The 27549-nt window shown below is 28.5% G+C and overlaps 2 protein-coding genes across 3 annotated transcripts in view; one reads left to right on the top strand and one right to left on the bottom strand.

Moving 5' to 3' along the window:
• LOC109596470 (N-alpha-acetyltransferase 15, NatA auxiliary subunit) overlaps positions 1-23783 on the top strand; it is a 49857-nt gene extending 26074 nt beyond the window's left edge. The window contains exons 8-11 of the mRNA XM_020012022.2: positions 20337-20530; positions 20593-20701; positions 21263-21606; positions 22535-23783. Coding sequence (XP_019867581.1) covers positions 20337-20530; positions 20593-20701; positions 21263-21606; positions 22535-22762 — 875 coding nt within the window. The 3' untranslated portion in view covers positions 22763-23783. The remainder of the gene's footprint in view (positions 1-20336; positions 20531-20592; positions 20702-21262; positions 21607-22534) is intronic.
• A 496-nt stretch (positions 23784-24279) lies between these two features.
• LOC109596474 (mitogen-activated protein kinase kinase kinase 9) overlaps positions 24280-27549 on the bottom strand; it is a 34290-nt gene continuing 31020 nt past the window's right edge. For both annotated transcript variants that reach the window (XM_020012026.2, XM_020012027.2), the window contains one exon: positions 24280-27540. In XM_020012026.2, the coding sequence (XP_019867585.1) occupies positions 26511-27540 (1030 nt within the window). In that variant the 3' untranslated portion in view covers positions 24280-26510. The remainder of the gene's footprint in view (positions 27541-27549) is intronic.

Here is a 27549-nt window from a genome sequence, read left to right as displayed (position 1 = left end):
CCCTGGAGCATTTTTTTGAGATCAGCAAAGAGCCAGTCGTCGCTGGGGATTAAATCTGGCGAATACAGAGGGTGGGGATGCAAATCAAAGCCCAACTCGTTCAATTTTGTCTTTGTTTTCATGGACTTGTGGCTTGCTGTTTTGTTCCACTGAAAGCATTCGCGACACCCACTTGGAAAAAACCTTTTTCATGCTCAATTTTTCATGAAGGATTATAAATACGCTTCCAGATGACATCTGTGTCATTTCTGCAATCTCACGGACCTTCACTTTGCGATTTTTCATTATGATTTTTAACATTTCACTCACATTTTCCGGTGTAACGGCTTCCAATGGCCTACCCGAACGTTCCGCATTGTTTGTGTCCGTACGACCACGTTTAAACTGAGAATACCACCGACAAATCGTTGATTTGGATGGAGAGGAGTCCGGTTAATGTTTTTCAAGCCATTGCTGGGCTTCTACGGTTTTTTACCCATTAAAAAACAATGTTTTATTAACATGCGAAACTCTAGGGAATCGAGGCCAGTTTGGTACTACTAGGACCATTTCTGGGTTAGTCTCGGGACTTATTGAACGATGTGTTATGTGACAGAAATTAATTTATAACTAGTAAAATAAAGCAGTAGCTAATCGGTAAGACTAAGAATGTGTAACTATAGACAAATATTGAGTCCAAAAATCAAAATATCTGAATGATATAATATGCTTTAAAGTAATTTTTAAGTATTAATTTGTATATTATCTGTAAAAAACTGTTATCACTCTATTAAACAGTTTTCTTGATTCTCTTTGATTATCTGAAATTCAAACCGAAATTCATATGGTTTCTCCTTAAATTCTCTTAGATTTCAAATTGCAAAATCTGGATAATTTCCCATCCCATTGTTGTGAGAGCATTACGGTGTTTTAAAGCATTGGTCAACAGCTCAAATAAATCCATTCGCAAATGCAGGTTGCCTCATTAACAACGTGCACTCTACCCTTCGATACGAGAATGTATCGGATGCCCGTCGTTAAAATAAAAGAAGTCTGTTGTTGCATCAACTGCAACGATGGAATCTGGGCTCGAGCCACGAATCGCCGTCAGCTAGAGATGACACGATGAGAGGCAGGCGACCTATCGCGGCGGCGACCTTTATGCCGCGCATTCAAGTTCAACGCGAGGAATTCCCATTGGTATCATTGGTAGTCGGAGAGCATCACGACGATTCTGTATATCGATGGTACCCCGAGGCGTCATCACTTTTACCATTTTTCACTGCAGCGTACAAACAAGTTGTTGTTTTCGTAAATGTTTAGTCGGCACGTTTGATACTTTTAAAAAACAAATTGCACCTTTTTGAAATTTATTGGCACCACTTGAATATTAATTTTTGGTACCACAATGTTTATGGCACTGCTTAAAGATCTTTTGAAGAATGTCAATGGCGGAATAATTTTGCGTGCAACAACTACACATTCTGTTAGCCTATAGGTACTATCCCATCATTGTTTTCAAGGAACGGTGCTGGTTACGTAATACAGAATGAAATATCGTAATTATCGTCTCACAAAGAGTCGCATCACGGGTTGACATTTCGCCTCATTCTTAGGAATAAAGGCATTTCCATATGTCATGGCAAAGATGTCGAAGACAATTATTGTCTTAGTGTTATGTTGATGATACGCTTTGGATATTAAGAAAATAAGTTATTGGCGATTATTTAATAAATCTCTTAATGTTTTCTTTATCTTCACATCTGATACTCAGCATTCTAAAAATTCTGATATTTATTATATAATATTAATAATCATTCGTAACAATGGTCTTTTACGAAACATTGAACACAAATTTTCGAACATTCTGAAAACTTCAAGTAACACAAGAAGCTTGAATTTGGCAGAAAAAAGTCAAGTGTCCATTTTTCAAGTCTTATTTAATTTTTTTTGTGGTTTCTAGAAGCATTTTTTAGGTAATACTCAAATATTTATGTCAATAAATCCATATAATTTTGGAATAAAATATGTGTTTTTTATTTCAAATAGAAAGCATCATTTAATATGATTTTGGCTGTTATACGAGTATTTTAAATATAGAAAAAATTGACTAAGGTTAAAAACTTTCTAGAAGCATTTTTTTAAATTAATATCTCAAATGTTTATGTCAATAAATCCACAAAATTTTGAGATAATATATGAATTTTTTTTTCAAACGGAAAGCATTATTGAATGTGATTTTGGTTGTCAGGAGTATTTTAAATATACAAAAATCTGTTTCACTAAGGTTAAAAACTTTATAGAAGCATTTTTTTTAAATTAATATTTCAAATGTTTATCTCAATAAATCAATAAAATTTTGAGATAATATAATATAATTTTTTTTAAATAAAAATAAATTAAACTGTTTGACTAAGTTTAAAAACTTTCTAGAAGCATTTTTTTAAATTAATATCTATTAATGTTTAACTCAATAAATCAATAAAATTTTGAGGTAATATGTGTATTTTTCATTTCAAATTTGAAAGCATCATTGAATATGTAATAGTATTTTAAATATAACAAAAAACTGAGTAACTAAGGGTAGACACTTTCCAGAAGCATTTTTTGGTAATATCTCAATTATTTACCTCAATAATTCTTTTTGAGGTGCGTATTTATTTATTCAAACATTATTAAATTTGATTTTAGTTGTTACGTGTATTTTAAATATAGAAAAAACTGTTTATGAAATATATGATATTCAGTAAATTTCGAAAAAACAGTAAGAAGATAAGTAAGAAGTAAGATACAAAAAACAAATAAATCCTTAAAATTTCTATATATACATTTTTTTATTTCTAATGGAAACCAGTTTGCTTTTAAAATATCAGAAAAATCAGGTTTTCTTGATTATATGATTTGTGACGCAAAATTATCTTTTGCTAATATATAACTATATTTTTGATAAATTTCGAGATATGTTCATATTACTCGATTTAATTTAAATCGTAAGATAATTACTTCAAAATATGTACTTAAAATTTCGATGGCTAGTCCTGAAATTTTGAAAACTTTTTAAGAAAAAATCTATGTAAAAATAAAAATTAAATATTTTGTAATGTAAAAACAACATACAAATAAATAGTTCAAAGACATAAGGGCCCTCAAAAAAGCAGCAGTTTCAAAGCTTTACTAGTTAGTGTCACATACGTTTTGTGCAACAATACACGAAAGTGAGTGGCGAAGTAAAACATTTATGGAGAAAGTCCAATAATAAATTAAATGCCAACAAAATGAGGAATCCAGAAGTAATAAAAACCAGTTAATAATAAACTGCAATTTATTGATATCGCAAATGACATTTTAAAAACCTCTCCGCCGTTGTTATTGCGCTAGGCTAGATGTGTTACATAAGGAGTTAATGAAAAATACTACGAATCGAACCTGTACACATCACCGACTTTCTTCCCATTCAGTTGTTCATCTTCGTTTCAAGTTCATTGCCACTCGCACGTCTGTCCGTTTTGAAATCACCCATAAACGTTGCATCTGTTTTCTAAATACAATTTCACTAAGTTAAACACTTATTAATCTTTAAGGCATTGTTATTTTCGAGGAAATTACCTATTAATCATTATCAGGCGTTTAATAAGACTGCAGTACTTGAAAGTTGTGTCAAGTTGAATGGCGACGTTTTATTTTGCTGCACTTAACGTACACACTTATTTATTTTAGTAATTAGACTCTAAAATTATAGTAAATGCAGTTGAGCGTGTCACAAAATTATAATTATTTAATATGCATCAAATTACGTCGATTTCTTTGCAATGTGACATTCTGATTTAAGTGCAGTTTTAAAATTGATAATTGGAACGGATTTTATCAACTTTTAACACAAGTAAAATTGCCACATCCGCTTCGTTGGGACATAATTTTTTTGAAAATATTCACGGATTAACGGCCACGTTCTCCATAAATAATCTTTAACGGATCAACATAACTGTTAATCGCTTTTAAAATTATCCGAATCACATTGATGATTATGTGCAAATTAATGTGTCGTGGAAAATCGTAACATTTTAATGTTACGGTGATGAAAGGCGTAATTGTTAAATGAGTTATCCAATTATGGATACTATTTTAAATACCATTTAGAAAAGAAACTGACACATTAATAAAAATAATATGCAAACTTTGGTGTGGGTGAATGCTGTTCGAATTTCAACACATAATTTATGTAATGACATGTGAATTTTTTATTGACTTGCAATGTTACGGTAGGTCAGAACCTATTATTTATTTACCATGCATTTAATGTCGGATGTAATTGTGATGGTTGAATTACAACTGGACATGTAGGAAATGAAAATTTAATTTTCTTACTGAAATTAAATAATGGGGAATTGATGGACACAAATGTTAAGGTCGATTTATTGAAATGTCAAAAATAATGTTATCATGCAATGAGAAATTCTCACCTTTTAAATAAATAGTTTGCAATCAATTCTTATATAATACTTATCTGTGTGTGTTATCAATAAAATGAGGAGTAATCTGACTCACGATTTGCCGAGTTCGTTTTTAATAATTAAGCAGTTTTTCTGAGGTGCTCAAGATTTTTTATTGTGTAAATCATATTCATAATATTGCATAAAATATTATTTGCAAGTATAAATGAATATGCATTACTGCTTTTGAATTTTAAAGAGTTGAAATGAAGATCACTAGGTGTAAAGAAGATTGCGTGTCATCAGTGGAATAATGTAAGTTATTGTGTAAATTTAACGCCTTAATTATGAATTTACTTTGGATAAATGTACAGGGTTAATTGCTAGGTTGTCAAGTCCAAATTATTTATTTTATTATAATAACTAAGACAGTTTTTAAGTAATATAACTTATACTAACGATTTCAACTAGAATAATCACCATTACAGTCTACAATTTTTTTCCAATATGTCTTTGATAAATATAATTAACAGTCACATGAAATGTCTTATCTGTATGATGGAGAAGGTGGAACTTCCCATTTAATCTTCCCAATAATCCTATAACATGCTTGTTTAAACTTAAACCATTTTTAGTTTTATTTAAAGCTAAATTAATCATCATACAAATTGTTAATTCGTTTGTTAAAGACGTAAATTTAATATGTCAGCAATTTTATACTAATTATTATAAGAATTTCGTATTTAATCATCCGACAATTAAAGTTTTAGCGTGTGAAGCCTAAATTTATTCATGCAGACACGGTTTTTTAGTCATTAACTTAAATTTTAATAATCCGCACATTGCTCAACCATTTTTCCATCAGTTTACACAAATAAACGAATGTGAAACTAGGAAACTGTACAAATACATTTCATAATATAATATAGTATTATAGTTTTTATTATTCATGAGTTTCAGGCACATTTACTTTAATTTGCACAATTTTAATATAAATTAACACACTTCCGAATAGATTCTTTAACATTATTTCAAGTACGATGAAAAAATTGAATGAATTCGACGCCACTTTTCCCTCTTTGGTAACACGTAATCGGTTCAAAAATAATTAACACACGAGTGATTAATTATTTTCGCTTTGGCCAAGATATTTTTGAAATAATTACTATAAAGTTTGCTTAAAATACTTATATAATAGGGAAAAAAATATGAAAGTATTACTGAATATATTATGACAAAAGCCTTTTTTTGTATTAAATTTAGTTTACGTTTTAAATTGTGAATGTCCACAATTAAAAATTATTGCTATTATGTTACTAATTAAGAGTATTTGCATTTTTGAATGTTGTTTTTTTAGGAGAATACTATTTACAGAATATTTCGTCCAATTAAATTAAATTAACATGACCTTACAAGTTAAAGGAATTTTGTTAAAAGTTATCGGAATATTCAATACTAATCAATTAAACTAACTAGTTAAAAGCGACAAACATCTTAATGAGTTCGTTTGGGAATTAATATTTTAAATAATCTCAAACGTAACAATTCAATTCAAATAGGAAACGTTCCAATTTTAAATCCTTGCCCATTAATATTGGGAAGAAATCAAGCATCGAAAAGTCGATATTAATTAATTATAGACATTTAAACTTTACAATCATATCTCAAGGTTTATGTCGTTTGAGTTTCGCAAATACTACATTTCTATTTTATGGTGTTTTGTATACGAGCAATTGTAATTTGGTTAGTGGATACATAATTATTTTGAAATCTAGTTCACTTGTTATTTAAATATTATTTATTATAAATTATTTCAAAATAAATGTATGATTAAACAACTAAAAACTAACAAAAATATGGTTAACGTCTAATTGGGAAACCTTATTTGGTCACTAGCAATAGTAATATATCTGAATCATTCTATTTTAATACGTTTCCATTTTAAATGTGGGCATAAAATCTATTAATTTCACATAAACTGCTATTTATCTATAAAAGGAAACATCAATTTGTCTTCAATCAAGTCATTGTGAAGTGGTGTTTGATACAATCAGAAACAATACTGCAATATTAATATTAATATTAACAATCGGCTTTTATTATTTTAATCACATTCTGTTTTGTCTTTAGGATAAAACATTTTTTTCTCACTAATTAGGTTAACAATATTAATTATCTTGAAACTAGAAATGTCGTTATATCATAATTAAAGATAATTTAATGTATCATAAATTATATATTTTTGGATAATTATCGTAATTTCAACCTGAAACAAAAAAATTAAATAAAAAATAAATTAATATATCGAAATTTTCATATATTACCTAAAAAATACGTGAAGAAAATTTTTATAATCTGTCAAATAAATGAATAAATATTTAAAGAAATTGATTTCTGAAGACTTTTGAAGTTTTTCTCTTTCTGGTCTGAAATTATAAAAACAACCAATTTGGAACCTCCACATTTTACATTTTACATTTTACATTTTACATTTTACATTTTACATTTTACATTTTACATTTTACATTTTACATTTTACATTTTACATTTTACATTTTACATTTTACATTTTACATTTTACATTTTACATTTTACATTTTACATTTTACATTTTACATTTTACATTTTACATTTTACATTTTACATTTTACATTTTACATTTTACATTTTACATTTTACATTTTACATTTTACATTTTACATTTTACATTTTACATTTTACATTTTACCTTTTACCTTTTACCTTTTACCTTTTACCTTTTACCTTTTACCTTTTTACATTTTACATTTTACATTTTAAATGTGGGCATAAAATCTATTAATTTCACATAAATTGGTATTTATCTATAAAAGGAAACATCAATTTGTCTTGAATCAAGTCATTGTGGAGTAGTGTTTAATACAATCTGAAACAATACTGCAATATTTATATTAATATTAACAATCGACTTTTATTATTTTAATCACATTCTGTTTTGTTTTTAGGATAAAACATTTCTCACTAATTAGGTCAACTTAGAATTGAAAAAATAAGTTTTTTAACTTTGTTTCAGAGTTATAAATAAAATATCAATTACATTCTCTTTGTTCCATTGGCAACAATATTAATTATCTTGAAACTAGAAATGTCGTTATATCCTAGTTAAAAATAATTTAATATATCATAAATTATATATTTTTGGATAATTATCGTAATTTCAACCTGTAACAAAAAAATTAAATAAAAAATAAATTAATGCATCGAAATTTTCTTATATTACCTAAAAAATACGTGAAGAAAATTTTTGTAATCTTTCAAATAAATAAATAAATAAATAGATAAATATTTAAAGAAATTGATTTCTGAAGACTTCTGAAGTTTTTCTCTTTCTGGTCTGAAAATATAAAAACAACCAATTTGGAACCTCCACATTTTATATTTTACATTTTACGTTTTACATTTTACGTTTTACATTTTACTTTTTACCTTTTACATTTTACATTTTACATTTCACAATTTAAAGTTTACATTTTACATTTCACGAAAAGTTTAATTTCATTGAACTGTTGAGATAAAAATCTGCATTATATATATTAAATATTTTTTTTTGTTTGTTTTTAAACACAAAAAATAATTTGTCAATATTTAAAATTCGTTTATAACGTTTATATTTTTTTTTATTTGGATTAACGAGTTGTCTTGTTCGCGTTGGAAAAAAATGTGCATGTCTGACAGCAACTTAAATCCCATTAGCTGTGGCACGTGCCCCCGCGTCGTGACCACCGCGAGGTCAGCCCCCCACATCTCGCAATGGATGCTGGCGAAGTGACCCTGTCGTCATCGGCTTCGGTAATTGTACCGGAGGCGCCTGATTTTCGTCGTCACCGTCGTCGACGCTCTTTTCGTGTGCCGGATCCGGTTTTAAATTGGTTTTAATTATTTTTTTATACACGCCTGTCTAGTACGTTCGAACTGAACATTTTAATGATAACCGATCAATTAATGGCGGGCCATTAGCGATTTATTAGGCGCAATCGTACATGCAATTAAATCATTTATAATACATTTTAATCGTGTTGCCGTTTCTGATATTGATTAATGATAATTGGACTAATTGTGTTTCTATTGCTGATAAAAATGCAGTTTTTTTTTTCTTCAAGGAAACCATGGCGCATTTATTTGTTTATTGTTTTTAAACGATTTACAATAGTTTAAAAGATTTATTTGTTTTTAATTAATTATTTTATTAATTAATTTCATGATTTATACAGTGTGTACAGAGTAGTCCAAATTGGATAATAATTTTGGATATTACTTATTTTAAAACCAGATTAAGAAGTTTAAAAACTTTTTAAATACATAAATAAATGCAGCTTTTTGAAATATATCAAGTGTCAGTTTTAGTTAGTATTTCATATAAGTTCATTTATTTTTTGCTTTAGTAAAAATTATAGTATGGAACATGATTTATACTAATAGATAAAAAATATTAATCTCAGTGTTATGTAATGCAAAACTAGTTTATTACAATCTTTTATGCGTTTTGTACTGTGTGGATAGAGGCGTGTCTTTGTTTTGTCCCCAAATACGTGTAGCTCGACGACCGATTAGCCTCAAGCCAATGGTTACGTTAGTCCACCTGTTCCTAAACAATCTAAACTGTATCATTTTGAGATGCGTTTCGCAACGGTGCCATTTGTTCAACATTTTTATACACAATATCATGGGTCATTATCGTGACAGAAATATTGAATAGGTCTACCATGAAATGGTTTTAGTATTTCGTTAGTAAAATTCCTTTAATGGTACTACCAATGAATAAACTCATACAATCAAAATATAAATATAGGTCAGGTTACTGAATTATTATTAAATAATAATTATTACGAGAGAAATTATTTTATGTTAAAATCTGTATTTGTTAACAACAAAAAATAATGTATTAAAAAAATAAATAAAAATTAATTAACTAGAAAATTTTAATTAAAATTAGCTACTTAAGAAAAATATGATGATAATAGTAATTACTTAGTGACTTTTTTATTGCAAACAATTTAAAAGACTGGTTTTAAATGGTATTTAAAAGTTAAAATATACAACGTCCATTAGATATGCTGCTGGGTAGTTTAGAGATTAGATTGTGCTAATATGTATTACGTGAACAATTACGTCCACTAAAATGTAATCGTGCAGTCAAATCTGATCTAAATATGCTACTCTAAAATATTTATTAGTGAATTGTATCATGCTTTATACTTTATTTGACTAAATGGCTCACGCAGAAAATCTAATTTGCCATCCTCCGGCTACTTTAATGGGATTGCGAGATTATATCTTTATAATTCATGTAACAATCCAATTAGGTCTATTAATGCAAGACACAATGTTACTAGTTGTAGAGAAATTGTATCAAATGTTTTTAAACAATTAAATTAATTCACAGAATGTTTAAAAACATCAATTCATGTTCATTATTTTATTTGAAAATGTAAATTACTGTTGTAAAAGCGGGAAAATTTAATTAATACACGATTAATTAGAATGTAGGTAAATAATGAATATTTAATTAAAAAATATACTGTTTATGGAGGTTTTTGGCATTTTTTTTATTCTAAATTATTTTTAGAAAATTACTCAATGAATATGAAGGTTTTTTATAAATTTATTTTAATTATACATAACTACACAATAATAATACAAGAATTATAAAATCATCAAAAGTGGCAAACATTTTATATTAATTCTTGAGTAAATATAAATTTATTGGAATTGTTAAAAAAATTCATCTTTATAGTATTCTTTAAACGTGCGTTAACACAGTTGACTTATTTAATTTAGAAAACTATTTTGAAGTAAATTTTATCTCACAATAATAGACAATTGGATCTTTCTTATAAATTAATTCATTTAATTGTGTTGCTGCATATGCAATTTAAATGAAAAAAGCAAAACAATAATAATTGTTCATACACATTCACTCAAAAATTATTATAATTATAATAATTTTCATCTTATTATAATTTCACACTATGCCACAAGCTGTTCGGATTCAAATAGAAAGTAATCCAGTGTCTCCTGCTGCATTTTATGCGACTGCATGTTAGAAATTTTTGCAATCTAGAAAACCGAGATGGTTTATAAGTCCGATATAAGGTGAACAGACCACTTCCGCCATACCTTCTACGGTCCAGATCAATATCAATTGCATGGACACAAATAAGGTGCAACAGGTAATTTGCAAATTTCCCAAGTACATATGAAGTAAAATCTGTTGTTTTTAATTAATATAGTGCCGTATGTATGTTTAAATTTAGCGTTAATTTTATGATAAAAATGTTTTTTTTTTATGGTGCCAATGGAACAAAACTAATACTAGAGCTCCAGTCAGGCTTTCATGATTATTCAGAATGCGGAACAGTTAGTTAGTGTCTTATCTGATTTAGTTTTATTTAATTAGTTTAAAGTTTATTGGCTATTTTAAGTTGTACGTTCTCATTTAATTTGTTTTGATTCCTAGTTTATTTAAAAATTAATGATTAAGTAACCAAAATTCAGAGAAGTTGTAAAATGAAAACTACAAAGTTTTCTGTAAAATAAGAATTATTTTAAATTTAATAAAACAGTAGATAGTAACATTTAAACATTTATAATTGATCAGAATATTTAGTATTAAAAATACAAATATATTGTTTAATTCTTCGTCGTAAATAGTATAACCGACTTTCACAATTTACGAAATGAGTATAGCAAATTTAATAATTTATTTAAAAAATGAGTCATTCTGTTTTATATTTTTTAAAACTATATTGGTTTTTAAATTAAATGAGCATTTCAATGTCAGACCCATTTATTTTAAACCATTATTTTTTGATATTAAATAGTATTCAACTGTTCTGGATATTTATTATCCCAATCAACATATTTGTCAAGTCAAGGATCAAATCAAAATTAGAACATTTGTTAAAATTTTTTATCAATTTTGTTAGTGGAATAAATAACATTCCTCTCATTTCTGATATAAATTATGTTTTATAGTGAACCTTGATCTTGATTCAGATATAAATTAGTTCCTAACAAAACATTTTTGACAAGAACAAGCATTTTTTTAAAAGTGGCGTATCCACCATAATTTGAATAAAACTAAATGTGACATTTATTTATTGCAATTCTTGTTGTAGAAAGTTCATCGCCCCAATACATGAAATAAATAGTTTGTGAATATATTAAGATATATGTAAATGAAGCGCATACTTTACAATAAACTATTAAATAAAATAACCATCAAAATTGTAGTATCTTTAAGTAAAGACTTAAATATTTTTGTTTGTTCACACAAAGGAATGCGAACTGAGAAAATGGAAACAAAAATATTAGGTTAGACCGGTAGAATGGCACGATAATATGGTAAGGTCCCGCGGGCGTGGGCCGGACCCAAGACGACGAAAGCAAAAGTTCACTTTCGCTTTGGATTAGTCCGACATTCAAACCACGCCACACAGGTCTCTTGCAGAACTCCAAGGTTTCATTCAAAGAAACCACCTCGATACTGCAAAATATGCAGAGAACTTAAAATAATTGTGTGTAAAAAGGATTCTGATTTATTGAGGTGTTGAATGTAGATTTATAGAAATATAACCTCAGCTGCAATATTATTCTTTTGTAAATTTCAAACATATTTTTGTAATTTTAGAACTAAATAAAATATACATATTGGTTGTATTAATTAATATTTTTATTTACTTGTGAGTTGTTTCAGTTTACTAGCACCATGAGGTAAAATATACATAAAAGCAAATTCCTTCATAAAAATGCTGTTTCTAATGCTTTCATTCTCGCAATGAAATTTTGTTTTATGTCAAATCCAAGAACTTAACTTCATTGATGTAATAACTGTTGACAAACTTGCATAATATTTTGATTTAAAAACATTAAAATTTAAATAGTAAACTATTAAAAAATAAATTAATAATAAATATGTTGAAAGAAATATACATTCACTTATTCTCTAAGTAAGAATTATTATATTATATTTACAAGACAAAAAATTTTTAAAACTTACCCCTTTACATGTTCAAAATTTAAAATATTTTCAAATCCAAATACCTACCACTCATAGTTTTTATAATATTGATTACAAGGGGCACCAAGGCCTGAGGCATTCTCTTGTGAATCGTATTCAGCAGCTTAATATTTTTAAATCGTTGCCATTTGCATATTTCTAATTGTCGTAATAAAAGTATTGGCGATGCTTAAGAAAGCTTTCGTGGACAACTATTTACTAGTAGTCACGTTTTCTCCAAACTATTACAAGAAATAATTGGATAAGACAATATACAAGCGATGTGGAGCAACAATGTGATACTTAATTGAACCGTTTACTTCTACCTGGACCTTTTACTTTGCACAAAATATGCTCCAAGGTTCAATTATTCAGAAACCTCATAAAAATCATTCAATTTTTAATTAATATATTAATCCATTTTCAAGTTTCCGAGCCTTAATAATATAAAAAAGTCATAAAGAGTATTTTATAAATATTATTTATTGTCCATTGATCTCCGTTGATTGTCAGTCTAATGCATTCTATAATTATAGGAATTATTTAAAAGTCAAAGTACATTGATTATGAATAATGAAACTGGTATTGTGGGATAATTTTCACCTTATTTATGTGGTTTGCTTTTTTTAAAACAAATTGTAATTTATCTCGCAGACAACGTCGTTAAGAGAACAAAGGTAATATTATACACAAATCAAATCTTGAATTGTTAATTAAAATGATTTACCAAGTAGGATATGCGAAAGGTTTAAAAAGTAATGTCAGATTAATACGTATTAATTATCTTTTCTTCAATGTCCTTTAGACATAAAGTCAATATACAGGGAGTCCCAAATTGGTCGACAGATAGAAAAGTATTTATATATGTGGTTATGTTATGATCAAAAATTATATATTTTTTAAAAATTTGATTATTTTTAATAAAATATATTTTGCATATGTATATTTTTATATTTCTTGATTACATTTTAATAGATAAACAATAAACCAAACTTATGAAATTCTGAACATAGACATTAGACTGTCAAAAAGATTTCCAAATATAAAAAAATCAACAAACATCCTTTTGAGGAATATTCAAGTTAAGAATTGTATATGAATGACGAAACTTATTTCGATTGTTACACCCACGCTTGTTTTAAGTGCAGTTGCGTTACATAAGTGTCCTAGAAAGTTCAAATTAATGGATTGTCCTTTTTTTAAAATGGCCATTTACAACTCGCGTTGCAATAACATAACAATTTTTCTATGCAAATTTTTCAACAAAATTTAGACAACATAATTTGATATTTTTATTGTTTCAATGTTACAGAATTAATTGGATTGATTTTAATTTTGAGCTTGTAAAAACCGCTTATTATTTTTTTATCCCTTTAGCTCTAGGCCAAAGAATTAATTTGTGGTTTTAATTTCATTGTACATAAAAAAAAGATTTTTATATGGGTTTAAGTAGGTTTACTTGGCCATATATTAATGGTCGGTCAATTATGTAAATTGTAGTGAAACGATTTAACATGATAATATTACCACAGAATATCAGCAGGTTACGCGGAAAGGCCAACGCCTTTTTACTTACAATTACATAAAATATTGATCGACATGGCGGTGTTGGGAATTCATTAACGAAAATACAACGGTTTTTTTATTGTGGCTTACCGGACAAATTATGTGGAAGTTCTCGGTTGATTTTTAAAGTCACGGTCACAGTTATTGACTCGAAGGAAATTTAAACCAAATGAACACTTTATTTATCATAATAAATCTTTTTACAGGAGTATTGGAGCTTCTTTAAGCCCAGGTACCGTTATCCCTAACGAAATCTGTAACTAATTAGTTACTTGCTTCGTTAAAATTGATGTTGCAAGACAGACCCGACGAGATATATGCAAAAGTAGACATGTAGATTTTATCGGAGTTGGATGTCAGAAAATAAAGAATATAAAGTGTTACGTTCTCGGAGTATTGATTGTTTATCAAATAATTGGATATTTAAAGTTATTAAGGCCTCTACAGGGTGTCCCAAAAATGATACAGTAGTGTAGAGTCTGCGATTTCTTCTTTTTTCTGGTTGCATTTTCTACGCCACTGAATATTTTTTAAAACCAAGAACTTTTGCTCAATTTAGAAGAAAAGAGGTGCTCCTAATTAATTTTGATTAGCTCAGCTGTTTTAGAGATAAGTTTTTTGTGATTAATTACGTAAAAAACTCGCTATAGTAGATTAAACAATACAACAAAAAGTTAGATGAAACCTTCCAAAAAACAGTTTTGGAAAATATTTCATAAAAATTTCATTTTTTTTTTCTGATATGGAAATGGATATGGATCTTAAGATCAATCAATTTGGAACATCCTGTACTATCACTTTCATTTAATGTGTTCGGTGTTAATGGACCGTCAAAATATTATATAAACATACATTAAATTAAATTTAAATATGTGAATAAATTTTCTAAAATTAGATTAATATTTTCCATATTTATAAGGTCGTTTATTAACCCATGAATTTATTTGTTTTGCCAGTGACTTACGTCATATAAATGTGTTAATAATGGAATTCGAGAAATGCAACTGTTTTGACAATGTTTTACGGTAGATAGGCAGGTTACTATAATCATGTTCTACCTCTCACAATGTAAGTAGAATTCTCTTATAAGAATTAAATTTATGTGTCGGCTTACAACAACATTTAATACCAATTTCCACATTATTAACATTTTGAAATTGTTTAAAACCGTTTAATGAAACCTGTGATATAAACCATAAATATGACAAAAACAATTTATAAGGCACATGACATTGTCCCATTATTGTAAGATATCCATTACATGAGGCAATCATTTTCATTCTTGTACAGGACAATGGTTTTCGTATACATTGCGTTCTCATGTTGTATACAATATTATCACTATTAAAATTGTTAATTAATGGAGGCATTCTTTTTGGTAATTTTGTAACTGTTACAGTTTGTAAGGTTAATTAAGCTGTCGTGCTGTTAATATAGATATGATTTTGCAGGTTTCTTGTTCTCAATATCTGATATGAACAATAGCTTTATTTGCAACATACTTTTGTTTTCAATAAAACAATTACAAAAATCCATTATTAAATTTCATAAAAAACAATGTTAACTGTTTATTTATAGTTATTATTGATTCGATCTTTTATAAATGACTAAAAGCTTTTTTAACAAAGAATAAATTTAATGTGTTAATGTGTTTTCATTTAAAAGTAATTTAAAATTTAATTTTTATTTATTGTACATTAAATATAAAATAGTCTGACTTAAGACCCACTAATTAAAATGTTAATTAAATAGTAATATTTAATGTAAAAGTCAGTTAATAATTTTTAAAACAGTCTGTGTTAATCACATAAATGTTTACATCGCTTTGAACACTTTAGTATGACAGATAGGGATTTATCTCCGATGTAATTTATTCATTGCATTTCTGGTTTCCTTTTCCTCTACAAGATTGTGCGGTCTGGGACAAATTACTCTTCTGTCATTTGTCCAACCTACTCGGATATTGCACAATTAATCGGTAATGCGGATAAAATACTGCAAGAATTTATCAGCAATTTCCGAATAATGACACCATGTACTTTCACTATATCATGTAGGATTTGTTTTAATTGTACGGGGTATAACAAAAAGGTAGCTTTGACTATATGTATATAGGACATTTTTAAATAGTATAAAACACATAAAAAAATTTGTCTCCTTATATCTATACAGCATTCAAATTAGGTACGAAGTAACAAACAAATTTGGTTGCGATATAAACACTTCAATGCAGTTAATTGATGAGTAACGTGCTTCTTGGTCACTTTGGAAGGGTTGGCTCGTGTTTATATCTAATTTATTACAATTAAATCATAACAAATATAAGGTCAATTTTTATGCTAAATACTGAGACCAAAAAGATATTTTTTTAACATTTGCCTAAAAATATTTGGATATCTTTAATTTTAAATACGGCCCCTTTGACAATCACGTATACTGTCCGTTAATAGTTAATGTTTACTTCATAACGTACCTTATGTGAATACACTATACTGTGAGAATAACCATAACAACCAAAATAAAGCAAAATGGTAGATCCCGTTTAATAATTATTGTTTTTAATATATTTTAATAAATGTACATAATTTTTAAAGCATAAAATTAACATTAAATTATTTTAATTAAAAAAATTGTTAATGTTATACAAAAACTAAAAAAAGGAGTTGTTACATTAGGTACGTGCTTATAAGACTGTAATTAGATATAAAGCAAGCATGTTATTATTGTGCACTGATTCCTCGGTATTTTGGTTTTTGTGTCTTTTAATACACTGTCTAGTGTCTAAACACAAACATAACTCAATATGAAATGTAATTATGAAATTGAAATACGAAAGCGACGCAATGTTGCACTAATTCTTGTTGCGCTTCGGAAACCTTATGATTTTTTTATGTAATGCCATGTAACACGTTGAATATATTAATGAAGAAACCGCCAAATTGTCTAAATTCATTTAGGAAGCATTACTATTCTATTACATAAATTTACACTTTTAAATATTTCAATTTTATATATTAAAATTTCCAAGTTATAAAATAGCATTTGAAATTTTCTTAAATTATATCGGGATGCTTATGAATTTGAAAATTTTGATGATTTTCCATTCGAAAATAGTCATAGTAATTAATACTTTTTATTTAATTTATATTTTTAATTAGCTACTAAAATGTTTATGTTGTCTAGTAATTCTTGAAGCTAATCTTCTTATTGCAAAATAATTACATGTCAATAATCTTTATTAAAGGAATAATTTACGAAAGTTGTTTTGTTTTTGAATGGTTGTCATTAATGTAAAATCATTGTCACACTTCAATTTGATAATATCCTTACATAACTCAGGCTTGTACTCATTACCCAACAGAAGATTATTTAAACTACTATCAACTGGCAATACAACAAGCGAATGGTAGGAACAATAGACAGCCAATAGCTCATGATAAACAAACTTGTGTTGTTCTGATTCTGTTGGAGACAAGACAATTATCACTTGGGCTTATTGTTTTACCTGCCCAATACTTTCTTCTTGTGCAATTTTTGTCAGTGATTAAAAAAGTAAGAACTAAAAATTTAAAAAAATGTAAAAGGTGTAAGATTCAAATTATAACTACAAGTTATTGTGTTGCTGGAGGCCTTCCTTTGTCATAGTTGGGTAATAAGACCACAATGATCATTTTTAAGTTCATTGGGGTTTAATTAATATTGGCGTTTGGAAGGTTTTTATCGTGTTATTTTTAATGATAATTTATCGAAATCATCTGCAAAATAAAGGTACATTAAAACATGTGATGTGAATGATTTTCACATACTTAACTAATAATTTTAAATGTTATAATTTAATAAGGGACTAAAATATGGATTAGAAGAAGTTTTTTCTAAACAATGTCATGTATGTTACTATTTTTTGTTTAAATTACCTTACATTAACATGGAATGTCTTGGCTAAGGAAATTCATTTAAGTATTTTTCTACCTCGGAATTATGAAGGGTATAGCCTTGAGTTAATGTTTATATTAATACATACCACTCCTGAAGCAGTAACCTATTTTAAATTTGCATTAACATGTGTTAAATATTTGATTTTAAACACTTTAGTAAGTGTAATGTAATTAATTTAATTTATTAAATATCCTTAAAGACTCCACTCAATGGTAAATATAGATCCATGATGGAAAAACATTGATTACAATAATCTAGAAATACTTCATATAAGAGCATCTAGGTCAACCATTTTTTATATTCATTATTCATGATTATTACTACTGGGATTATTGTTTAAATGAGTTGATTTGTGTATGTTAATGTAATAACTATTAAATAGACGTTAATTTTATCTTTTAAGCTGTAAAATTGTTAATTCGTCTACAAATAATAATACTATAAAACTATTTCCTGCAATTTTCAATCAATTTGTTCAAGGATAATAACTTATCCTCAGGTGCATTCTTAACCTTGTTATAATTTTAAGTATATAATTTAATATAATATTTTAAAATCATTTTTTTAAATCGTATTCATAATGCAATTCTGACGCAGAAATTAGAACAATAGAATTAGTTTTATAAACGATATAATATAGTAATTTTGTTGTAACTTCTAAATTTTTAAAAATAATAAAAAATATGTATTTCATTGATAAGCATATTTTAAATTGTATAAGGCTAATTATTTTTATAGGAAGTATCAACTGGTCGACTTTTTTAAATCAATTACACACAGACCAGTTAACACATTAATTAGAACGTCGTACTTTATAATTTTCGATATCGTAACAACAGTATAACGTTCACAATTAAAAATGGTTGAATAACACTTAACGGCCCCAATATCAATTTCATTCATGGCGAGCAGTTCCTTTTACAACGACTTAATAATACCAGATTATGATTTGATAATTGACGTAATCACAGATTAGGAGTTATTTTGCTCTTACTTACTGTACGGAAGCTGACGGTATCCCGTTGTACTTTCGAAAGGGTAGTCGGGATGTATTTACATAATGTTCGTAACAAGAGCTCTTACAGAATTGACCAATTAAATTCATTGAAGTTATTTTATGCTGAAGCATCAATCGACAGCAACGTATAAATTATACCTCTCACTAGAGGATATAATGAATCCATTCAGTTTTAATTTATTTCTTAGAATTTCATAAAGTTACGATATTATTAAATTTTCAATTAGGTTTTATTGTACAATATTTGTTTTACTATTATACATACATTAATTTATTTTAAGTTTTAGTTTTATTGTTAACAATAAATATTAATTAAATTTTGTTTAATAGTTCTAGTTGTAGTGCATTACCTATAAGTTAATAATATAATAATTTATTATGAGTACATTTTGGTACAGTGTAATTTTTCAAAAATTAAAATAAGACACATTTAAATGTCAGCAGTATATACTCAGGCGCACGAGTCGGTCGATTGTAGATGTAGGTCTGTGATCTAGTCACGTTTGGCAAACATTTACTATCATTGGGCGTACAAGGATAATTAAAATTATCATTAAGAGGGAAAAAGTGACCAAGAAAATTAATATCCGATAATAAATATCTAACCTTTATTCTTTGTAAAAGTAATAAACTAGATTTATTTATATTTCTAAGTGTCATTCGCATATTTATGATTAACCTGAACTGTTTTCAGCTACCTCTTACATTAGGTACCGGAAAAACTAGTTTGTTTTAAATATTAAGTTTCAAATACATTTTATTCAACAAAATTGTGAATACAATTAATATTTTGCGTTCTAAATTCATGGGTTCTTTGATCTGGAGAAAAGATCTCTTCAGAATTGTACAATTTATATTTAAAAAATAGGACATTGGTAAAAATAACTTATAGTCATGTTGACAAATAGCTGGATTATATGGTGGATGAGGGGAACTTAATTTATTTTTATAATTTTTATAAGTGATTAACCATCTCATAATCACATCTACAATAGTTGGAGTTACTAAATCTGTGCTTACTTAAGAACGTTGCTCCTCCACCATAATTTTAAAAACATGAAATTGAATTAATTGTAGAATCTAATTAACTGTTCTTATCATATTAATATCCTTTGGTTCTCAATGCTAATTGCAAGAGTGCATGGTCAGTGACCGGTTTGGGTGCGGTATGAACCGTCAACAATTTCTGCATGATTGTGCTCGACCGTCACATGTCTCGCATTGGCATATGGGAAAACACATGTTGGTCTCATTCGTCGCGACCCGTGTCATTAATAATACATATTGATCTTTTGGAATATATTACAATAATTTATTTACAGAATAAATGATATCAATGTGTTTTATAGCATTTAACTTGTTCTTGCAGAAAACTTGGCTCCCTCAGAACTGAAAAAACTTAGGAACAAACAGCGAAAAGCTAAAAAGAAGGCTGAACAAGAGAGTGCCCAACAAAGGGAGGCGCAAGTCAAGAGGGATCAACACCACAAGTCAAGACAGCAGGGAGACGTTGAGGCTGACGCTCCACAACTGGACGAGCTGATACCGGATAAATTGGCGAGGGTAACATAATAAGCTCTTATTTTCAACTAATTTGACTTAATAATTAAATGATTTTATTTCAGGTGGAAGACCCACTGGAGCAGGCCATTAAGTTTTTGCAACCTCTGCAATTACTAGCGAAAAATAAAATTGAAACGCATCTTATGGCCTTTGAAGTGTACTATAGAAAAAGTAAGAAAGTAATTTATTTTGTTATAGTAATGTTGGTTTTTTGATGAATGACAAAGAATAACTGTAATTTCTAAATTCAGCCTCTCACAACTGAAGATTATTATTAGTTAGCGAAAGGGTAAACTGTTAGAGAGGTATATACTGTGAAAAGTGAAAGAATATATTTGATTTTTTTGATAAATACGAGTAAATTGCTAATAATATATGAGGACAATAGTAAAAGTACAAGAGCCTTTTTTAATAGCTTTGATAATGAAAAAATGTTTGCCTTTCTAGCTAAGTTTAGAGCTTCTCCTTTAGTCCCTTGAATTGACTGTTTTTTGTTTATGCTAGATCACGTACTTTTGAACTACAATCCATTTTATGGATTTCTGCCATGAACATCTTATTTGGCTCTCGAGTGTGATGTTCGAGTTTGCGGCTCTTCCACCCAATATTTTACTCTTGCAAACAAAGGAACGGACGAGACCATGTAATTGTTAGAATAAAATTTTGTATGTTGTTGATTTCTTAACGATTTATCATCGAAAAGATCATTACCACTTAAAAATTATTTTTCAGAGAAAGTGTTGCTTATGTTGCAATCGCTGAAACGAATTCATGCGGTTGACTCGAAACACCCGAAACTGCACAGTTGTTTAATCCGGTTCCACGAGTTCGTCAGTGCGAACAAAAGTACGTGGGACCTGAGCGTCCAGCAGGTGGTCGCGCAAGAGAGTGAACGCTTCTTTGCTGGCAAAGATCCTCAAAGGCTGAACAAGGAGTTCCTCGAGGCGAATCCGAGGAGTTTGCGGGCTGCGTTCGAGAGCGCCAAGGTGTTGTACCGGCTCGACGCAAAAAACCAGAGCCAGGCTATTAATTTGGTTACCAGTATCGACAATAAGTTCGAAGATGTAAATATTGAAGTAAGTAATTTATTGTCACGTTATTTCGATCACGTTTTAAACATTATTTTTATGACATGCGTTCGAGCAACCTACATATACATTTATTCAAGACTTTCTTTATTATATTTCCCATTCTTGTTAAATTTTCTTCGCTGCTTTTCTTTAATGGCCTCGTTACCACGACTTTCATTTATGCTTATCTTCTTTAAGTAGGTTCATTTATGATTGACTATTCAGTTGAGTACTTAACTGTTCTTACCATACATCACACTTACTCCTGTAGATTGGGCAGTGGTGTGAGTCATTTAATACACAATTATAAGTGAAACAATTTCTTACCAATTTTACCAATTAAACTTCTGTCTTCTGTCTTTATTAATTGAAGAGTTATTATTTTATTTGATATCAAATTTCATACAATAATTTATAATATTACTAGAAATATTAGCTTTTACTAAACGTAAACAAAGGTACAGATGGGATATAAGTCAATTAATTTAATTTTCTGATGCAATATTATTAAATTTATTGTTTTAAATTGTTACGTAGTTCATTTAAGTAAAGAATATTAGTAGTTAATTTATTTATTATTATAAAATATTTTAAAATACTACTAAAACAGACTAGACATAGGTGAGACATATTACTATTATTACTAATTTATTTTACTCTCGTAATTTTATTAAATTCATTGTGATATAACTTACTACTTAACATCACTAACAAAACAAAATTATTAATAGTGAGTTTATTTTTTTTGTGATGTTTAATATAAAACTTGACTTGACAATTTGATTTTGATTTATTCCTAAATTTACTGCATTGAAGTTTTTGTGGTGATTTTTCATTATTTAATCCATTTTAAGTACTTATGTTTTAATAAAAATTAGCTGAATGTGTAGTACACCATTCTAAGAGTTATTAATCATGTATACATTTTCCTTAGATTTGTACAGAAGTCCTCCAGTCACTGCAGAACGGCGATTTCGGTAGCTGCGACGCCCAAATCGACGAGTACGCATCGCGCTGTCTCAAGAAGTTCCCGTACGCCGCCGCATTTCGTCTCAACAGCCCCACTGGCGGTGTGTCCATCATCCCCAATGACGAATCGGTGACGACAAATCACGTTACGCAAGCCGGCACCGCCGACGACAACTGTATCAACAGCAACTGATGTCGGTCCGGTTGACTACTGGCTAGCCGACCATTAAAGGACCATCATTACCAATGCCATTATGCATACGCCGTCACATTAATACCGGTGTCTTATTTGCGAAGTGCGAACGTTGATACAAAAGTGAGTGTTTTTTAATAAACCGCTGCAGAATGTCAAAAAATGGTTTTATTTACATATATTTCATAGTTTAGGGTGTGAAGTAGTGGATGCTACAGTTTCTTTAGTTTTTGAATTTAAATCCTTTATCCCTGTAATCATTATAAAATGACCAAATTGTTAAATTACTCATTTCGTTAAATGCAATTTTTCAGTAAAAGTTTTTTTTTGACATACTGTTTAAAATTTACGTTTATTTCGTACACGTGGTATCTGAAACACATACCTCAGGACTTGTATTAAATTTGAAATGTATCTCGATCGTTTTATCGGTTTATTTATTTTTCAATTAATATTTCGACTTTTTGAGTCTGAATATTCGAAAAATATTTTTAGTTATTAAAACCGTTAAATTGTGAATATTTGCCAATCAAGCCGATTTTGCAGTCATTCGCGAATTGTAACTAGTGTTTTATTTATTCAATTATGAACAGTGACTCTGGTGATAAGACTTAAAAACAGCTATTTGTAAATTGTTGGGTTTTTTACTTGTGTGTTATAGTGAAATTAATTATAAAATTTAACTCGCAGACCATATATTAAAACATGATTTTTTATTACATTGACGTCGTTAATAGGCAAATAAATTATTGCTATTTTAAAAGTAGATCCCAAAAATTACAATTTTTATTTCGTTTTGAATGTTTTAAATATGGTCTCATAAAACTTTGATTATAATAAGACAGTTTATAAGTAATAAGTTCTTGTAGTCTGTTTTGTAACTATAACCAAAGTTTGTAGGATTTTAAAATATTCATAATCACAGAACATGATAAATGTAGATAATCATAATAGGTACTGAATAACTTTCAGTATTCTATTCCATCATTGTAAATTTTGGTTAATAAAAAATACTTATGAATTTTTTCTTTTAATTACTGATTATTCAGATAATAAAATATTATGAACTCATGATACCCAATAATTATTAAATCTACTTCAGATAACTCAAAGGAACACATAAAGTTTGATATACTTACTGTGAGAGACAATGGTGGTTTAATGGTGGTATGGAGACATCTCTACATCTGGTTTCGTGACAGAAGGATATATGGGCTGGTTTATGTACAATTGATAAATTATCGTAGACAAATGGTCCCGTTGGTTCCATTACATCTCTAATGATATCTCTGAACATTAATATTATAGAAAAAGGACTATCATAGAAAGTATTAATGCTATCAATATTTCTCATTTAGACAATAAATGTTGTTAATTTATATCCAATTCAATTTAATTGAGAATTGAAATTTTATAGAATAAGAAAATATTATTTTTAAAACACAGTATGAAGCAACATTGAAATAATAATGGCTATTGTATATAAGTAAAAAAGTTAAACAATAATAAAACACAAATTTAGTTTTTACAAATTCTATTTTGAATTGTTACAGTACCATTCACACAATATGAGTATTAAGTATAATAACCTTGTGTTAAGACAATCTTCGGAATGTATTATATATAACAGTTTTTATTTAATAAATAAATCTAAATGATATTTTATGTGGAAGCCACAATATTGTAACTAAATTCTACAATATATAATATATACAAATATGTATTATCTGTCAATACTGAACATCATTATATTTAAAATCATGGCCACAATTATATATTACTTAAATAATCGTTTGATTTGTCAAATAATAAATTTAATTATTATTTGCTAAAGTTTAATAAAAACATGTAAATTGCAATGTCAAAATCAACGCACTATCATTTCTATGGTGGTGTGTGTTGAGCATTTTCTAGATATAAAATTTTGCATTGCTTGTGTTAATGTATGCGAAAAATATTAGTGAATAAAAAGAATGATTTCCCTTAATATATTTAAATAATGATTCGTGTATACTCATCTGGAAATTGGTCGACTTTATTAATCGCGTATTGGAATGTTTAAAACAGTCTATAAAACAAAATATTGCATTCTTAAAAATTTCTACACAATAAGATGATGAATTAAATATTTCAAAAATGTTCCATCACCAAAATGTCTACTAATTAGCTACAATCTCAATTACGTACGTCAATTTAAAAAAATAATAATAAAATAAAGTAATGCAAAATTGCACATTAATGACTAAAATCTTATATATCACCAACAAATATATCTAAAGAAAATGAAAAACTAGTAAAAAGCTGCTGTTGTGTGAATTTGCATATTGGGTAATGTGTAGGCCAGTTGTTTGCCTTCTAACAGTTTTTCTAATTTTCACAAAGATTTATTTGTATTGAGAGTGTATAAAAAAGCTGCATACAGCGGGCAGGCACTATGGATTGTGTAATTTACAAATTCAGTTGCATTTTATACATTTAAATTACAATTGATTTGAGCTTCCATTTCAATAAAACTGAATCAAAACATATTTCTCCAATACACTATGGAATAGTGGTAGTTTATGACTTACTATTGTTTTTCGGATACCTTAAATGGAGAAATTTTAAATTCATTCAATGTTATTGAATTTTAATGATTTTCAAAATACATATTTATGGTACACAATAATTTACAGCGGTTAATGATATTGTAGAATTGGAATTTCAGACGCATTTTATAAATTAAGACTAGTCAATTTTAATCTAATGTAATAAATTAAGACTTAAAACCTAATAAAGTTTTATAATACGCTTTAGTGGACCAATATTTAAATTAACGAAGTAACTTAACCGTAGGAAGTCTTAACATGGCAGTTACATAATTAAGTAAAAGGAACATGTAAGTATTCACTTTATTTTTAATAATATTGGTACAGAACATATACAATACAGCATTTTTTTAATTTCTACTGGAAAATGATGGTAAATTTTTCTGGTAAAATAAAAGTGTAAAATTTAAAATCAATAATTCAGGACACTAGCCCTAAATATTTTTGACTAGATTATACAAAAAGATAAAATTAGTACTAAATAATATTTATATTCATTTAACTTGTTTTTATATTTTTTTATTTTTATAATTTTATCCAAAAATGATATATTTTTGACATTTTATTGCCATTAATAATTTTTTGTTTATCATAAAATATATTATTTTTTACAATTTAATCTTTTAAATAGAGATGAAAGAACATCTCATATAAAATTAAGAATGTCTAGACTAACAATAAGGTGTTTTGACCACCATACTCAAACGGAATATTAAAGGAGTTGTTCAAGTAGATGACATCTGGAACATTTATTTATAAACAAATTTTTGATAGTAAAATTGATTAGATACAATTATTTCATATATAGTAATTACTATGTGGATAATGGTTTTTTGAAGATTTTACTATTGTTAAAATAAGGTTACGGACAATTAACTTGAAATGGACTAGTGAAAATTTAAGATCTCTAAAAATTTCTTTAAAATAATTAATTAGATAAATAATTTTCTAGTAGGTAGTTCATTATTAGATTTTGCATGTGGGACATGTAATAATCTAAATACTGTATACAAAAAGTTGATAACCTTCCAGATGATTTTGCAATAAATCAACTAAAGCGTACTCTGCTTTTGAATCGAAACAACTCCAACTCTACAATTATTATTCATTACAATTTTACATAAGCTACATTGCAACTAAATTAATAGTACGAACTTAGGTTATGATAAAAACTCTCGCTCCATTTCAGCCAAAGATGGCCTCTGCCTGGGCCGTCTGACAGGTAAAGGAATTGTCGTATCCTGGTTCTGTCCCGGAACCGGCAAATCAATGAGCGTCGTCGGCGAGAATCTGACTCGACTCACGCTACAATTGCTGTCTTTCGCTGAGACATACGAACTGTCGTCGCTTGTTAAGCTATCAGGTGGCGTAGGATTTGTCGGAGTGTTTCCTCCAGAATGACCCTGTGTGGCCTGATAATTGTTCCTTTTCAGACTTGATCGGAGTTTTGTGTAGCCTGTAGTTTCCAAAGTAGTCGGCCTCTCAAAGTTTGAGTCGTGGGAATTTTGTCTTGAATAATTCGGGTTATATTCATATTCGTACTGTGGTCGTCGTAAGTAGTGAGTCGGAGTGTACTCCTCTTCTAATCTAAAACTAGGATTAATATTTGATCCACTCGTTGTGGTGCTACTAGCGTTAGACACGTTTGAGTTGGTTCTTCTATGAGTATGAACAGGTAACCTTTGGGGGGTTCTAGAACCACTGTGACTGCTAATACTACTAGGGTTGTCGTATGCATAATCAGTTCCATATCCGTACATAGTGGTACCGCTGTATTCTGAGCTGTAGCCCCCGTAAGTTGGATCAGTGTAGTTAGTACTATAACTGTAGTTTACGCCGGGTTCAGTTTTAATGGCACCGCCGATAAATTCGTTCTGGGCACCGTGATATTCACCGGGTATATAAATGGTGGCACTTCTTTCGTATGGCACATACAATTCCGAACCGTCGTTGCTTGTGGAACTACTTTTTCGTCTGGGTGAGGGATTCGGGGGATGGTGCTGAGGTGAGTCGGTGAATCTAAGCGGTTTCATTTCGTCGTTTTGGAGGTTCATTAGCTGGGATCCCGTGAGCATTGGTCGGTAATGCCTGGTGGGACCGTGGTAAGTATTATGACTGTAGCCAGATGAGGTCGAGTATTCGTAATCCTGATTTTCCACAGGTCGCCATGCCGGTAGGTCGGTCTCGGGTCTAATAAAC

Source organism: Aethina tumida, chromosome 7 (assembly GCF_024364675.1).
Source record: "Aethina tumida isolate Nest 87 chromosome 7, icAetTumi1.1, whole genome shotgun sequence".
NCBI classification, from domain to species: domain Eukaryota; kingdom Metazoa; phylum Arthropoda; class Insecta; order Coleoptera; family Nitidulidae; genus Aethina; species Aethina tumida.
Note: the sequence above shows the minus strand (reverse complement) of the source record. Positions and strands in the feature narration are given on the sequence as shown.